Source organism: Xiphophorus maculatus, chromosome 23 (assembly GCF_002775205.1).
Source record: "Xiphophorus maculatus strain JP 163 A chromosome 23, X_maculatus-5.0-male, whole genome shotgun sequence".
Classification (NCBI taxonomy): domain Eukaryota; kingdom Metazoa; phylum Chordata; class Actinopteri; order Cyprinodontiformes; family Poeciliidae; genus Xiphophorus; species Xiphophorus maculatus.
Window position 1 is genome coordinate 32,027,852 of NC_036465.1, and position 17,583 is coordinate 32,045,434.

Consider the following 17,583-nt stretch of genomic DNA (forward strand, 5'->3'; position numbering starts at 1 on the left):
AATGGTTTATTTCAGATGCATTTATTATGTAGGAATTTGTCAAGTAGATGGTCCGAAACAACAATAGACAAATAATAATCAATATAGTAGTATAAACAAAACATAACACAAAAGTTACACGCAAAATATTGTTTCAGTCAAACTGTCCCAAAAGCCGAACAACAAATCAACTAAACCATTAACATAACCACTATGTTTGTTTTTTTCTGAATAAATACATTAAAGAGTAAATGTATCAAACTGTTTTGTAGAACAGGTGATGTTACGTGATTGTTAAAATTATTACAAGTTTCCACTGTTCAAAACGGATTTTTGGGCAGCATCATACTGGTTTTAGGTGTGGTTGAAATTAGTAAATAAAAAGGGGCGTGTGCGTCGGCGCAACCGGAGAGGACGACGCACACCGTCAGATCTGTGCAGCGGTAGACTTGATTGAATGTTTAAAACAAGTAAAAAAAAAAAAAAAGAAAGAAAAGACATAAAACAGTAGTCAAAGTTCGCCCCAGCGCCGCAGATTGTGCGTTTTAGAAACTGGATCGGAGCTTGCACCCAGGAAACGCCGTCCGGTGAGAGAAGACACCGAGGGGAAAGAAAGATGCTCCCGGTGAGTTCTGGACTTTACTTTTCTTTTGTTTTTTTTTTGGTGGTACCACTCTTTTTTTCTCTCTTTTTTTTTGACGTTTTGGATTTTTCATTTTGGATTAAAACGGGGAAATACTTTCCACGACTTTGTTTTGTTTTTTGAGGATATATTTATTTAATCCGGTAAACCCCGTTGAGATCTAGATCTCATTTTCAAGAGGGACCTGAGATATGGATGTGAAGATATGGAACTCCTTTGCGGACATTATTCTGATTAAAAAAGAACGGACTTTTTTGGACATTTAATTATTTAGGTTTTTTTGCTGGCATAAACTGAATGATTTAAATCTAACTTATAATTATTTTTGAGGGATTTTTGGTTACTGATCTACTTATCAGAATAGATGTTATTATTTCTTATTGTGGTTTTTTGAATAAATCATTGTTGTTAAAAATCAACAAATTTCATATTGAGTGGTTGGATATTTATTTTCTTATCAAATTAAATGGTGTAACATATTTTACCTGATTCCTGTGACCGATCCCCCTTGAGTATATTGTGAGTTCCGCTTTAAATCAAGCTGAATTTTACAAACGCAAATCAGCATAGCAAACTAGACGGAGCTCTAAGACGGAAAAACTTCAGCGCATTCAGAATTAAACCAATACGCTCGGCTGTACCAAACCCACAACACAACAAAGTAATGAAGCTCACATTTTGGAAATTCACACACAACGACAAACCAAGACATAAAGGTAAAATCTCCTCTACCGCTGCACCGAGGAAAAAATGCAGAAAAGTGTTGCTGCTGCTCAACGTCGCAGATCTGTGGTGCATTCAAAGGGTGTCTGTACAACTATGATGAGTCCAATAACATAGAAAATTAGAACGTACAATGATAGAACGGCAAAACATAATAATATAATACACAGACTAAGTATAAACAGTGTGGGCTTTCTAACAATATGACACACCAGTGACAATGACACCTACAGCACACCACAATGTCAAATTTGCACTGTTTGAATGTTGTCATTGTCTTAGAGAGCAAATGTTATGAATAAATTTGACATTAAACAATGCAAGTGGAAAGTATTAAATCATTTTCAGCCTCCTTTTTAGCATTTGCATTTGGTAGCAGTCTAAATTGACAAAGAGAATGCAGTATTTTAACTCCACAGCAGAGAAAGCCATATAGTTTCAGTAAGTAGGTATACGAAAAAATATCGGTATTGGTATCGGCTATCGGCCAAATGAGTTTTAGAATATTGTCATATCGCATAGTGACCAAAAATCTAATATCGTGCATTCTTAAAACTGGCTCATTTTATGCTGCTATCAAGGATTTATGATTGCTGGCAGTGACTCTTAAACGGCTTTAGAGGAATTTCAGTCCACTCTTCTTTTCAGAAATGTTTGACTATGTTTCATACTGTCGGCACAAAACTGCGGTTGTTCTTCAGAGATACCAGCTGCTTACAGCGCTGCTAAATCACGGTCATTCCGTTGCCAAACTTACCGCATGTGTTTCTGGCGCTGCTGCTGATTAAACTCATAGTTAAGCTATGAGCAGCTCTCCACAGCTAAATTATAATATTATTTTGGAGATTTCAGTGACATAAATCAAGAGCCAATCAACAAATGCTGGCAGCTGTTAATCAAATCGTTCTGGTGCCGTACCTGGTTCGGTGCGCCTCGTACTACCCCTGAAGTAGGTACAAAAATCTGAAAACAGCCAGGCAGAACAGCACCGAATCTGCCAATGGAAAATTAATCTTGCTGGGGTGGACCAGTTAGAAAGGTTTAGTTGAAAAGCACCTGATCTTTTAATATGCTTTGGTGTACTAGATCACATGTCTGAAAATATGCCAGACATTTTATTTGACTGATTACCTGATGGTGCAGGTTTCACAATTATCAAACTTGGTAATATCCAAACTCAAATCAGCTTTCTAAAAATTGAAGTAAATCAGCTATTTCATGAATAAATCTCCAAGTGGGTGAATAAATTTTTATTGTGTACATTAATGTGCTGGTCAGAAGTTTGGTCATTATTTGCTGTATGTATTTAAATTTGTTATTTGGAGAAAAAAAAGACAAATTGATATCTTACAATAGTCAAAATCTACAATAATCATTAACAATACTGTACCTGTATGATTCTATTGGTACTTTCCATGGTTAACGTTGTATCCTGAACTATGTGACACAGACTCAGTTTCACAATTGGGTATAAACAGACAACTTATGAAATGCATAAGTCAAACTTTTCTGTATTCATCCACTTCTTCCACTTCAGATTCAATGGTTTTTCTTCAACTCGCCTCCAAGATCATCACTCCTAAAATAAAAAATACAAAACAGTACAAATAAAAAATTTGCACATTAACTAAGCTGAAGCAGTGAAAAGTTATCAACAGGCAAAAAAGTTGCAACTATGCAACCCTTAAGTTGCATAGTTTCATCAGAAAAGTACGTTTTTGCAGTCACAATGGAGATACAATCATCTCAGTCAGAACTGCAGCTATGGCTATGTTCACATTGCAAATTTGTACAAATCAGATTTTTTGTGAAATCAGATTTTTTTTGACGTGGTCTTTCACACTTCAAAATATATGCGACGTGAACCTGAAAGTATCCTGCAGTACAGGGTGCAATAACGTCACAAAGAGCGGACTCTGTGTTTTGCACACCACCATAAAAAAGAAGTGTTTGCGGAAGGAAATGTGGATGCTAATGGCAGAGGGTGTCTTATGATTTTAAAGAGAGGGTCGGTTTTTACAGATGGCGGGTTGAGTGGCCATGTTTTCTAGAGCTTGCAGAGCAAGTCCTAAATTCTACTCTTCTTTTAAGTTAACTCTCCCCTAAAATTACCGAAATGGCTTCCCAGAACATTTATAAGACACTCAAGACTAGAATTGACTCGAAAAAAGAAAAAGCAACTTCTAAGTCAGACTATGGCTACGCCATGGACATCTCCACTCAAAATAAAAGAAAACGACTCTGCACCCTCAAAGCCAAGCAAGATACCTGGAGAAAAGTGACCCAGGTCAGTTAAAGGGGGAGCTGGAGTACAGGGATGAGGTGAAGCGGCTGTCAGAGTGGTGCAAAGTCAATAACCTGCTCCTCAACATCTCCAAAACAAAGGAGCTGGTGATCGACTTCAGGAAGAACAAAACGGGCATCCAGCCTCTCACCATCAGTGGGACCTGTGTGGAGAGGGTCTCAGTGTTCAGGTTTCTGGGCATGGAGTTGGAGGACAAGCTAACCTGGAGCACCAACACCAAGGAGCTGTTGAAGAAGGCACAGCAGAGACTGTACTTTCTGAGAATACTCAAGAAGAACCGTCTCCCCTCAGACCTGCTGCAGGCCTTCTATCACTGCTCCATAGAGAGTGTGCTCACGTACAGTCTGTGTGTCTGGTACGGCAGTAGCATATCCGCGGACAAGAAGGCGCTCCAGAGGGTTGTTAGGGCAGCAGAGAGAACCATAGGCTGCCCCCACCCCACTATGGAACAGATTTACACTTCCAGGCTCCACAAGAAAGTTTTGGACATTTTAAATGACTCTTCACACCCTGGCCATGATCTCTTCCAGCTGCTGCCATCAGGCAAGAGATACAGAGCAATAAAAACCAGGACAAATTGCCTAAAAAACAGTTTTTACCCGATGGCAATCATGGCACTAAATTCAAAGGCATAAGAACTTCTGCTCTTGACACCACTTTGTTAAAAAATGTAAATTCTGTTGCGACACCTCCAGGCGCTGCAACCATCTTCTGATGTCTATTTATTTCCCATTTTGTACTATTTATTTCTTTATCTTTGTATATTATATATATATACACATAACCTGCATCTTAACTCGAGTCGAGCAAATCTCAATCTCGTTGTAATCTGTTGATGACAATGACAATAAATCTTATCTTATCTTATCTTATCTTATCTTATCTTATCTTATCTTATCTTATCTTATCTTATCTTATCTAATCTTATGACCAAAAAAATCCACTTATTGCAAGGAACTGGGCATCCGGTTTGCTGAAATACTACCCTGGGAGGAGAGAAATCATCTGTGGCCGCAGATTGATCAAGCCAGCAGAGCAGGGAAGGTGGCCTTTCCGTGGACCCCTTGGATATATTGATGGACGCCAAATCGGACTGGAAGGTATGCATATGGAATACGATGGAGATGTAGACATTGTAAAAGGACCTGCTGCTGCAAGTCTTCAGCTTACGTTTTTTCTACAGTACAGACCAAAAGTTTGGACACACCTTTTAATTCAATGAGTTTCCTTTATTTTCATGACTACTGACATTGTAGATTCACACTGAAGGCATCAAAACTATGAATAACACTTGTGGAAATATGCACTAAACAAAAAAGTGTAAAACAAATAAAAATACCCCTTATATTCTAGTTTCTTCAAAGTAGCAACCTTTTGCTGTGATTACTGCTTTGCACACACTCTGCATTTTCTTGATGAGCTTCAAGAGGTAGTCACCTGAAATGGTTTTCACTTCATAGGTGTGTCCTGTCAGGTTAATAAGTGGGATTTCTTGCCTTATAAATAGTCATGAAAATAAAGAAAACTCATTGAATTAGAAGGTGTGTCCAAACTTTTGGTCTGTACTGTATATCTGACTTACTGAATATCATTTCATGGTATTCAGTTTAACTGATTTTTCTTTTTCTTTTCTATTCAAGGACCTATTTTGTTTATGATGTTAAATAAGAAAATTTCATTTGGTTCACTCAATCTTAGAAGTATAAAAGACATTGTTGAAAGAAAAGCATTATTTTTGTTTTTGAAAGGACAGAAGTCAAACACACAAATAGTAACAGTGTTATTAAAATAAACTAATTGAAAAGACAAATGTTTTGTAATTAACTGGTGATCAGAGGGTTGTATTTTCAAAGCTAGACATGAGTTTGGACATATGAAAGTTTCTCACAAAAATGGAGTCACTCAGTGACAGGGAAACTGAATGAAGAAGAGCATGAACTGAAACTGATGAGGTTTGAGCGATCATTTCTTCTGTTTGTTTAGCTCCAAACATTTTTTTTTGCTAAATTTTCATTAGCTGATGAAAATGGTTAATATTTATACTAAGATTTTACTAGGAAGAATCTAGTTCCTCAACTCAAAATAATCAAGTTCTAAAAGAAAAATCTAATTTTGTTTGTTAAACTGTAAATTTTCAGTATGTCATATGTATATTCCAATGTTTTTGGAGGAGATTGTGATATGCCTTTATTTTAGAATAGTGGCAGACTGATAGAAGATGAGAAAATAGTCTGATAGAACTGAATGAACAAGCCCAGAGGAAAATGGTAAAACTGAGCTGAAGAGAGATAAAATAACATATTATTTAATTGGGCCTTATATCTCGAATTTTAAGTGTTTCTCTTTACTATTCCTGTGGTTTTTCTCAGTTTTTCACATAATCTTTTCTGCTCTTATTCTATCCAGACTACGCCTGATTCCTGATCACTGTGGCTGACGGCTCTTCAGATGGAGAAGGGCTTACAGATCCAGAGATGAGCTCAAGTTAGCGGACTTCCTGACCGAAGTTCACTCATTGCAAACACACACAATGTCTTTACATATCCACTACATAACCTTACACATACACCTCATGTATTTCAGGACACCCATGTGTCCATGCATGCACAACATTCACATGTGGACAAAGTTGTCGGTACCTTCTGTTAATGACTGAAAAACCCACAGTGGTCACTGAAACAATTTGAAATTGACAAATGTGATAAATGAAAATTTACTGAAAATTAACCCGTAAAACTCAGACAATGTTTTGATTTGCGATACAACAGAATAAGAAAATGACAGGCCAGGATGTTAAAGCAGCTTGATACATCTGCAACTACAGTTGCACAGATTATTCTGAAACTGAAGACCCACAGGACTGTAGCCAATCTCCCTGGCTGTGGCCACAGGAAGAAAATTGATGACAAATTCAAGAGAATTATGATCTGAATGGATACCAAAAAGCCCAGAACAATCTCCACGGAAAGTAAAGGTGAACTCTAAGAAGGAAAGCATGTCATAAAAAAGTGAGGCTGGAATTTTTCACAAAGGTTCTGGGAGAATGACCTTTGAACAGATGAGACAAAAGGTACACCAGTTCTATGGTCACAGACACAAAAATGCTAATAAGTTCTCATGATCATTTTAATTGAACCACAATTTAAAAGCAGTGTCTGACTTTCATCAATTTGTCAGTAGACAATTTTTGTCAGTTTCAAGTTACTTCAATTACCATTGTAGGCTTTTTGTTCATTAACAGAGGGCTACCTACTATGTTTTTCATATGTATGCATGCTCTCTTACAAAATATGTACACAATTTCCCCACATATTTCCAATTTTAGTTCTCTATTTCTAACACCTATTATTATTACTGTTAGAAAACAACAGTGTGAAGAGACACATTCTTGCTTTTATACTGGATTTTTAATGTTTAAATATTAATAAATATGTAAACTGTAACTGTCACAGTTTCTTCATTTTAATATTTTATTTTTTTTAATACCCAGATTTAGTCTTGGAAATCTGGTCATCTTATCTTAGACATAAAACTCTTAGTCTAAAAACAAGTCCCACTCTGGCCCCGTATAAGACAATAGTAAAAACCTGGTAATTCAGAGATGAAAAAAAAAAGTTTCATTATATGATCCTTTTTAATGATGGGTGGTTTGCTGGAAATAAGAGCTGCCTCACCTTCCTTTTTTTGCTCCTCCCTTCAGCCTGTAGGGTCCTGGTACACTGTTCCACACACTGAGAGAAGCTCACACTGCTGTGATCTGGACTGTAGTCAAGCTCAGCTAAGTGAGCCAAAGACAGAATATAGTTGCAAGCAATACGTAAAATAGCAAGCTTGGAAAGTTTCTGTCCATAGGAGTAGCATGGCACCTAGAGAAAACCAGAGACAAAGGTTAAGTAGGTTCTGTAAGCAGAAGACCATAAACATACCTCAAATCCCTATAATAAAAAATATATATTTTTAAGTTCTTTTAAGGAAACCTAAAGATGCATAAAACCTCTGCATCTGTAATCAGACAAAAACACAAAAACATTTCAAGTGTATTATTTATTTAACCCCTTCACTGGTAGTACCAAAATCACGAAAAATGCCTGAAAAGGTATATCCAAATAAAATCAGCTGCTGTTCTTGAATAATTGGAGTACATACAAAAGCTTGGTCTCTTTGTGAAGAAGACAAGCTAAATTTTCTATTTTTGCCGTCAAAAATACTTTAACTGTAAGTAGTTTGTAGCTATTACGTTTGTAACACAAAAGAAATTGAAAAATTTTGCTTCACCCAGATTTTTCATTTTTATTTCTTGTAAATGCACATTGAGTGTTGAATGTATGGACTGGAAAATACAATAAATCTGTACAACAAAGTATTCTGCTCATGGATTTCAAGACTGACCAAAATAGCACAAAAAGAAATGTCATTTTGGACATGTTTATTTATGAGTCACTGATACAAACTTCAAGTGACTGTAACTCCTCAGTGCTTCAACATACAGTCATCAATGAGGGCTCTAATGAAAGATAATGACCAGAGGAATCCTCAGGTAGACACAAAATTCCCGATAGTGGAAATTACTTATAATTATATAAATAAAATAGCATTTCTGTCAAATTTTGGATTCGAGAATATGGGAAGGTAATGGCAGGTTGCCGCCACCGTTAGAGCAGAGGAGGGATGGACGGAGAGGTGGTTAGTGTACAGTCAGACCTCCTCCCCCCTCTTGCGATACGCCACAACCTCCTGTCCCCCCGCCCCAATGGTATGCTAACCCCCCCCCTCCTTCTATTTCGCCCCCGCGTCCCCCACTCTAATGATACACTAACCCCCTCCCCGTTCCTCCCACCCATGCACACCCCCTATGCTGGCTCTGACGGTACGCTATCACCTCCCCCCGTTCCTGCTCCCATGCGCGTTCTTACGGTATGCTCGTACGCTCTACCCACCTCGCTCTGACTGTAGCAGCAGATGACTAAAAGCTTCCGGTATTCTCAAATCCAAAACTTGTCAGCACTCTTATGGCCATAATCATCCACTCCTGTGAGTTGTGAAGTTCTGTTGAAGAAATACATCCAGTTTTGACAAGTTCTGACAACGTGTCTCTCTGTTGGTGAGAAAAAGTCCTGTAAACACTGAGGGCGCACAGAGCCTGACTTTGACGCAGCAAAGGTGCACACATTATGCGTGGCTATGCATGCAGCTGATGGATTTATGTCAAAACAAACCCTAAAATGCCTTATATCCTTATGACAGGACAGGTGTTGGCTACACATCTGTGGCTTTAGATTTAGTCTCCAAGTTGACCAGTCAGAAATATTCCAGAAAGAACAGAGGCATGTCAAAATGAGCTCAAGTCACTCTCTGGATATTATTGGCTCGGGAAAAGCCATTTCATAGCATCATTGATTGAATAATGAGTCTATCAAAAGGGGGGAGGGGTGTTCTAGGCTGCCATATAAAAGCGTCATAATGGGCACCGGCAGAGTTTAAAGAGGAGAAAAAGACAGAGAATTCAGACAAAGTAGATTTGTCCCATGGATGGGACACCACCAGTTAAGGGGTTAAATGAATTAATATTTTTCTTAACCCCCTCAAGTTTCAGCCAGCAGTGACAGAGGACCAACCTGAGTCTGGTTCTGGTATGACTTGCTGCCTGTACACAAAGTTTTAATTCTTTTACTGCTTCAATGGCAACAGCAACAGAAATAATCTAAGTCGACCTTACCTCTGTGTAGTAATCTTTATCAGGGTGTCAAAATGTATTATGTGCATTGTTGTATTTAACAGCAAATTTGTTGTTAAATACCTTCAACCCTTCATTAAACTTTGCTCCTCAATGTGATTCTTTGCTTGACAAGGGCCATATCTAGAAATGGGGCTCTTTTGTTTTTTATTTGAGTTAATTGCAATTAATTACATTTTAATCAGTGGCTAAATATTGACAAAATGAGCAGCATTCTCAATTTTAAACCCTTTTTGCTTCTAAATTAATAGACACATGAGATCAAAAACAAAGATATTTCTTGTTTTTAATCTGTTATTTATTATATTTAACAATCAGACAAGTGAAAAGTGCTATTGTAGCCATTCAGTTTTCAAGTGATTCAGGAAACAATGTGATTCATCTAGCTTCTTTGAAAAATTTTTTTTTTAATGTGGACTGTATAGGGGACATCTGTGCTTGATGCTGTTTGTTTATTTGTTTGCTTGTTGTATTGAGATGCTATTTTAGACCTGAATAGCTTTGGTAGAGGACTAACTTGTTTTTGCACAACTTGCACACAACAATAGTCTTCCAGTTACCATCTGATCATTTCTATGAAGCAATAATGAATCCTTAGCAGGACAAGAATGCTTTTGTCGTCTATCATAGTTGTTTGCAGGTGTTGTTTGGGTGTCAGCTTTACGGGGGTACCAGAAACACACAAATATATAGATTACGTTATGTTAAAGTCCCTAATCATTTACTGTTTCATGTTTTATTAAAATAGACAATGTACACAAAAAGATTAACATGTGCAAAAATATGTATAATTATCAAATCTTATACAACTTCCATATGTGTTTTCATATTTGTTAATGCACTTTAAAACCAGATAAATATATTTCTGTTATTTTAAAGTAATATTACATTTTTACCTGCTTCCATGCAGGTAAAAATGCATAGGTATAATTTGTGCATCTTTTTAAATTAAATATTTAAAAAAGAGTAAAACCTGTTTCCTTAGTGCCTCAAATGCAGCACTGATGGTGTGAACACGAGTCCTCTCCCTGGCATTGGCCAGTAGCCTTCTAGTTTGTTGTATAGCTTTGACCTCTGGGAGACGTGCCCGTGTATCACCATCAACTCCAACCTTCTTCCTTGGAGATTCCTAAGGACAGATGATCATAAAGGGTGATATAACCAAGGGCAGAACTTTCAAAAACGCACATCAAAAATGAAAACAACTTCTATATAGTTTATTCGAGATTTCATGATCAACACAAAGTAGCACTTATTTGTGAAGGAAAATCTTAAAATTTCTGAAGCCATAACAAAACAGCTGGATTTATACTGAAATCAGATTACAGGCAGGTTTTGAGTAGTTGCTGAATTGGTAACTAATAAAAGCAATAAGAGGCACTAATGTTTTGCCACCTCTTTTAGATTTGCTATGTGTAAAAACCAAAACCAAAGTATCACACTTTATCAAATGGCTGAATCACCTCCTCAGTACGCAGCCAAGTTCTTCAGAGTCTATGCTAAGGACATTATTTGACTCAGATGTGTTGAAGCAGAGGGATATGTAAAAGTCGCCCTTGACTGGAGTTAAATACCTTGTTCTGCCGTTTGTATTAGTTATTTTATAACAATTTTATTACATTTTTATATATTTTATTACATAAAATTTCAGTAAAATACAAAGGAGTTGTAAGGTGATGAAACATGAAAATTCAAGGGGTATTATTGCCTTTGCAAAGCATTAAATAATATAAAATAATTTTCACCCAACAACAACATGTTTCTTTGAATCAGTAATAATTTTGCTTAAAGATAACAGAATATTCTTAGGAATATTAATATATTATAATAAGTTGTATAAAAATAAGCAGCACCTCATTACAATCTAAACATGACACAAAGTATAATCTCCTTTCTTACAGACTATTGTGTTTTGTGGATTTGGTATAATTACCTTCTGTTCAGAGACTTGAGTTTTTACATGGTCGAAACACTGGGAGACTCTGGGTGCTGTTTCAGGCTGGCCAGGTAGTGAGGACTCCCAACAGAATGCCTGGTGGCTAGGAGAAATGGTGCCACTGGTTGGTGCCGGCACAGGTACGGTGGAGTGTAGACCAAGCTTCAGTCTGTTGTTCAAGGGCTGAGAGATGGAAATTGGCCAGTGGGATATTTCATGATAGGACAGGGGAGAGGCAGGTGACTGGGACACTTTAGTAGACACTGATGGTATGTTAATGCCAACTCTCATATCTATGGCACCGCTCTGGCCTGGTGCTGTACTGTCTTCTTGTCTTGCTGACAGAATGTCACTGCTATTGGCTATAATATCATGTGATCTCATCAGTGGTCTCTGGAGAGGAGCCAGATTGCTGAAGTTAACCATTTGGTCATCTACAAAGTCTATTTCTGGCATGTCCACTGGGAATCTGTTCATGTTTTCAGTTTCAATACCAGTACAAAGTCTTTTAGGCTCACGGGACTTTCTCTTGAATTTCTTGTTCGTACCTGGGACAGAGATCACAACTGACTCTTTGTTGTTTGTGTTGTTCAAATAATTATTCAGTAAAAGAGATTTTTTCATTTTGCAACAATTTGTATATCCAACAAGTTAAAGCAAAGTTAATTTCAGACACAATTCCATTAAAACAATAAAGTTACAAATTTAAATTAAAATAACAGATATTTAATTTCTAGACAAGTTTCACCATAGAAGAGTTGCCATTCAGTACATTTTTCTCATTAAAGCATGTGCTTCTTTATTTGAGGAAATATGGATGGTAATGTTGGTGTATGCTTAATTTAAGTAGTCAACAGCACACAGCAAACTACAACCAGAAGATTCAAATGTTGTCTCACACATTCTGTTTAGCTACATAACAGGATGTGCTGTCATGGCTGTTACCAGCAGGTTTTATATGGCTCCTCTCTGTCTGCATAACAGCATCCTGAAAAATCAACACTAATACACCAAGCTGTGTAACATATGCTATTCTACACAACGTGGACTGGAAAATGCAGAGGTTCTCCTTTGCTTCAAAGATTTCTTTCACTGTGAGCAGCCCAGGCCTAACCCTCAGAGTGGGGTTCAAGTAAAGCTGTCGTGTGGCTCCAGTCTGTCTGCATAGCAACACTGTGAATAACCCACACTAACGCACACACAGAATGAAGATATGCAGTACTGCAACAGTTGGACAAAACATACCAGAACAGCTGAAACGGCTTCTACCACGGATTTTACAACACAATCATATAAGCCAACATCTGTTAGTAGTATATTTATAGAGAGTCCAGAAACATTATTTCTCATTAAAAAGAAAATGTTTTTAAGCAGCCAAACGAAACTGGGTTTCAACCTGCGAATTCTAGAAATGAAAGCGTTTTCTAAAAGGGAACAACCGCTGCCACACGAATCTACTAGATTTCTTTGAAGACGTATCAACAGTTCCGAGCGATGTCTTACTGAAGTTCTGTTCCCCTTGCTACAAATAAGTTCACCACAAGCCACGCACTCTGATGAAAAAATTGGACCAAAATTAGGTTTCCACACTGACTTGATTGAGCGATGTCCTTAAAGCATCAGTCCATCCGGATCTTGATTCGTTGTGGATCCAGGAATTGAAAGCGCATAGTGTCCACCAAATCAGCCCTGGAGGAGAACTCCCACCGCTAATGTTGGAAAGCTACCTACTCTCTCACTCCTCCCAGTCCAGCTCCTCTGGCGTCTGACTGGCTGGACTCGTTCCCAGACACGGGAAAACACATCGAGAGTTGAACGGAAGAGAAAGCAACCTACAGAAGTTTAAATAATGAAGTCCGGCCAGAGGTCTTGGAACAGAGGTGGACATCCTGATCGTCTGCTGTTTTTAATTAGTATTTGGGTCATTGAAGTATAACGATTTCCACCAGGTTAAATAATTTTTTTTAAAGTATATCCATTGCAATTACAAAGAACATTTGAAATGTGCACACAGAAATCATAATTAAACATTACAATGAGACCTTTTCAGAGGTTTTTCATCAATATGATTTGGTTGTGTATTGCCCTTTGTTTTGTCTGAATGTTGCCATGTGCCCTAATGTGTCCTTTCCTCTTTTTTATTTTATTTTGTTAGAAACTGTGGAGTACTCACTTTTAACCCAGAAAAGGAATTAGAACAAACTTGGAATCCAGAGACTTTAGTTTATTAGTCACTCTTAACTTATATTTTAGAAACTGTAGAGTACTCACTATTTAGATGCAGAGAGACTCCTATTGTTGTAACCCAGGAAAGGAATTAGAACGGACTTAGAATCCAGAAAAAATTCTTCCAGAACAGGAACATTTAGTTTTTATTACTTAGAAACTGTGGAGTACTCATTACTTTTACAAATTTAGAGTACACTTAGAAAGTCCAGATCATACTTATACTTATCTAGCATCCCAGAAGTCCAGGGGATACTTACTTACTGACACTTATTTAGCAACCCAGAGCAGGGACTAGAACTTAGAATCCAGAAAAACTACCTTAGCAATTACTTTTTAGACTCCTATTCTCCCAACCCAGAAAAGGAATTAGACCAGAGGATACTTACTTACTTATACTTATCTACAAACCCTGAATAAGATTATCCAGAGATTATTTATTTATACTTATTTAGCAACCCAGAACAAGGATTAGAACTTGGAACCCAGAAAAACTACATTAGTAACTACTTTTTAGACTCCTATTCTTCCAAACCAGAAAAGAAATTAGACCAAAGAATACTTACTTATACTTATTTACCAACCCTGAATCAGAGTATCTAGTTTATTTACTTTGGATCAACATTATTAGCTTTTTCTCCTTTTGCTCTTTCTTTTGGTTTGTTATTTTGTTTGTATTTCCTTTTAATTCCTGTAAAGCACTTTGTATTGCCTTGTTGCTGAAAATGTGCTATATAAATAAAATTGGTGAGCTCATGAGAAGGGGGACCCTTCTCCATGGGGAAAAGCCCAGCCACCAGGCGCTCGTCTTTGTGTCCTATCGTGGGCAGAATACTTCGAAGACCTCCTCAATCTCCTCAATCATGCCTTCCATTGAGGAAACTGAGCCTGGGGACTCTGGGTCAGACTCTCTGATCTCTGGGGATGAGGGCACCGAGGTGGTTAAAAAGCTCCTTGGTGGCAAGGAACTGGGGATGAATGAGATTCACCCAGAGTTCCTTAAAGCTCTGGATGTTGCTTTAACCAACACAACCAACACAAGTAGGGTTGTGTTGGTTGACACGACTCTGCAATATTGCATGGACATAAGGGGCAGTTCCCCTGGATTGGCAGACTCGGGTGGTGGTCCCCCTATTCAAAAAGGGGGACTGAAGGGTGTGCTCCAATTACAGAGGGGTCACACTCTTAAGCCTCCCTGGCAAAGTCTGTTCAGGGGTTCTGGAGAGGATGGTCTGTCAGACAGTGGAACCGCAGATTCAGGAAGAGCGGTGTGGTTTTCATCCTGGTGGTGGAACACTGGACCAGCTCTACACCCTCAGGAGCGTCCTGGAGGGACGGGCATGGGAGTTTGCCCAACTGGTCTACACGTGTTTTGTGAACTTGGAGAAGGCTTTCGACCGTGTCCCTCGGGGAACCCTGTGGGGGGTTCTCCGGAAGTATGGGGTATTGTCAGGTCACTCCATGACCGGTGTCAGAGTCTGGTCCGCATTGCCGGCAGTAAGTAGCTTGTTTCCGGTGAGGGTTGGACTCCGCTAAGGCTGCCCTCTGCCAAAGATTCTGTTCATTACTTTCATGGACAGAATTTCTAGGCGCAGCCAAGGCGTGGTGGGGATCCGTTTTGGTGGCCTTAGGATCACATCTCTGCTTTTTGCAGATGATGTGGTTCTGTTGGTTTCATCAGATTGTGATCTGCAGCTCTCGCTAGAGCGGTTCGCAGCCAAGTGTGAAGCGGCCGGGTTGAAGATCAGTGCCTCTAAATCCGAGGCCATGGTCTTGAGCCGGAAAAAGGTAGAGGGCCTTCTCTGGGTTGGGGGGCTGTCCTGCCCCAAGTGGAGGAGTTCAAGTATCTCGGGATCTTGTTCACGAATGAGGGAAGAAGGGAGAGGGAGATCGACAGATGGATTGGCGCAGCATCTGCAGTGAAGCGGGCGCTGTACCGGTCCGTTGTGGTGAAGAGAGAGCTGAGTCAAAAAGCGAAGCTCTCAATTTACCGGTCGATATACGTTCCTACCCTCATTTATGAGGGTAGGAACCCTCACAGGTAATGAGCTTTGGGTCATGACCAAAAGAACGAGGTCACGGATACAAGCGGCCGAAATGGGTTTTCTCTCCAGGGTGTTTGGGTGTCTCCTTTAGAGATAGGGTGAGAATCTTGGTCATCTGGGAGGGACTCAGAGTAGAGCCGCTGCTCCTTTACGTCGAGAGGAGCCAGCTGAGGTTGCTCGGGCATCTGCCTCTTGGACGCCTCCCTGGTGAGGTATTCCAGGCACGTCCCACCGCCAGCCATATTTAATGTGGCTTATCTGCCAGTAAGCTAATACAAGTAAATGGGTCGTACTTCACAAAGTGCCATTCTACAAAGTATTTTAAGTTAATACCTGTCATTGACACATTCTCTCACACACACTAATATATTTGGTAATCAAAGAAAGCACTAAAGACAGCGTTTCTAACTGTTGATGTGATTGTTTAATTGTTTTGGGGGGTTTCTGAATAAAGAGCCAATGTTTTTATTTGATAGAAATGTTTCTGATAAATAGTTTTTATATTAACATTGATGAACAAACACATACTTTTAGAGCGTTTTATTCAAGAACATACTTACATGATTCCATAATTTAATGTACAGTACATTTAATGTTTCAAGATATGAAGAAAATAAATTAATTTCCTTTTGTTTTTTTGACATTTATTGTAAAGACAATAAACTTTGATCATGTCATTGTAAAACATTAGCTACATTTTTTTTTTTTTTAATTTCCAGAACAAAATATATTGCAGTACAAGTCAACTCAGATATGGACAGCATAGACAAAGAGTGAAAATATTCTAACAGAGTAAATTATTTCTATTTCATTACATAACTTGTCTTAATACACTTATACTTCAGATTGAGATATTTCTCTTTAAAATACACAAAAAGTAAAAAAAATAAAAGTGTAGAATAAAACACAAATGTATTTATTTATATTATACTGGAAACACTGGCCACAGGCAGGGGTTCAGTCTGCTGGTCAAACTGAGAGAAGTCCAATGAGTACTGAGATGTCTTGGTACACAGGCTAAAGCCAAGGATAAAAGAAAAATTATCTTGAAAAAGTGAAGGATTTTTTCTGAATCCTTCACATTCAGAAAAAAAACAACATATTTTCAGCATGTTGGGGCTCTGACTTGTAGCATCTTTATAGTTAAATACCAACATTGTGAAGCTGAGCTGTGAAACAGACTGAAGAACAGCAGCTCCAGCTCTGATCCTGACTGACCTTTCCTCTCAAAATCCCCTGGTCTTTAATGCACTTCCCCTCTAACAGCGGTTTCTCATCAACTCGCTCTCATTAGAAAACACAGTATGAAAACGTTAGCTACGCTAACAATCAGTGGTTACTTCGGGTCAATTTAGCTACATAGGAAATATTTCTTGGTAGGGAAGATCTTTGCACCTCAGCTTCCGCGTTCGGGGAAAAGCGGCTCAATCTTTCCGATCTATTGAAAAAGGCACTTTACACTGGGTGTTTGCAGGGCTTGTCCAAGGTAACAATTAATGATGTACATCGATCCAAAGCCCCATCGATCCAGGCTTTCTCCAAAACCTGGAGAAAGGTTTTAAGATGTTCGCCTCGTTATACACAGACACAAAGGTGAGTTTTACTTTCTTTAAACTTTGTGGCTAACATTAGCTTTAGCTTATGCTAAACATTTTTCTTGTAAAAATGTGCTATTTAAGTATCTAAACATTTTTCATCCATTCTAACGGACAATGTTTTTACCTTGTTTTCAAGTATATTATGTGCGTTTATTGTCGTTAGTGTCAGAGACCAAGTAATGAGGGATTTTACGGTTCAGGCTTTTTGCTTCTGAAGCCTGAGGAACAACAAGCCCATAGCTTAACAGTAGAGCAGCTCTGGTGTCAACAGTTCTAGTTCAGCTGACCAGGTTCAGAGTTGTTGCTTTTAGAAAAATATGGCCGTGTTCCTTAAGGTCTCTGTGTTACTTCGCTTTATTAGTTTTGCATGCTTCTTGTGAAGCAGGACGGTGTT

At 38.4% G+C, this 17,583-nt stretch overlaps 1 protein-coding gene across 1 annotated transcript; it reads right to left on the bottom strand.

Annotated features, from left to right (window-relative positions):
• atoh8 (atonal bHLH transcription factor 8) lies at nt 1–15,833 on the bottom strand. Its single transcript, XM_023329085.1, has 8 exons — nt 15,744–15,833; nt 14,796–14,872; nt 14,382–14,514; nt 12,915–13,043; nt 11,318–11,503; nt 10,358–10,513; nt 7,325–7,516; nt 1–2,924 (listed from the first exon to the last, which is right to left on the bottom strand). Exons 1-8 carry the CDS (start codon nt 15,831–15,833, stop codon nt 2,919–2,921), a joined length of 969 nt encoding a protein of 322 aa, XP_023184853.1. The 3' UTR covers nt 1–2,918.
• Between the last annotated feature and the right edge of the window lie 1,750 nt (nt 15,834–17,583).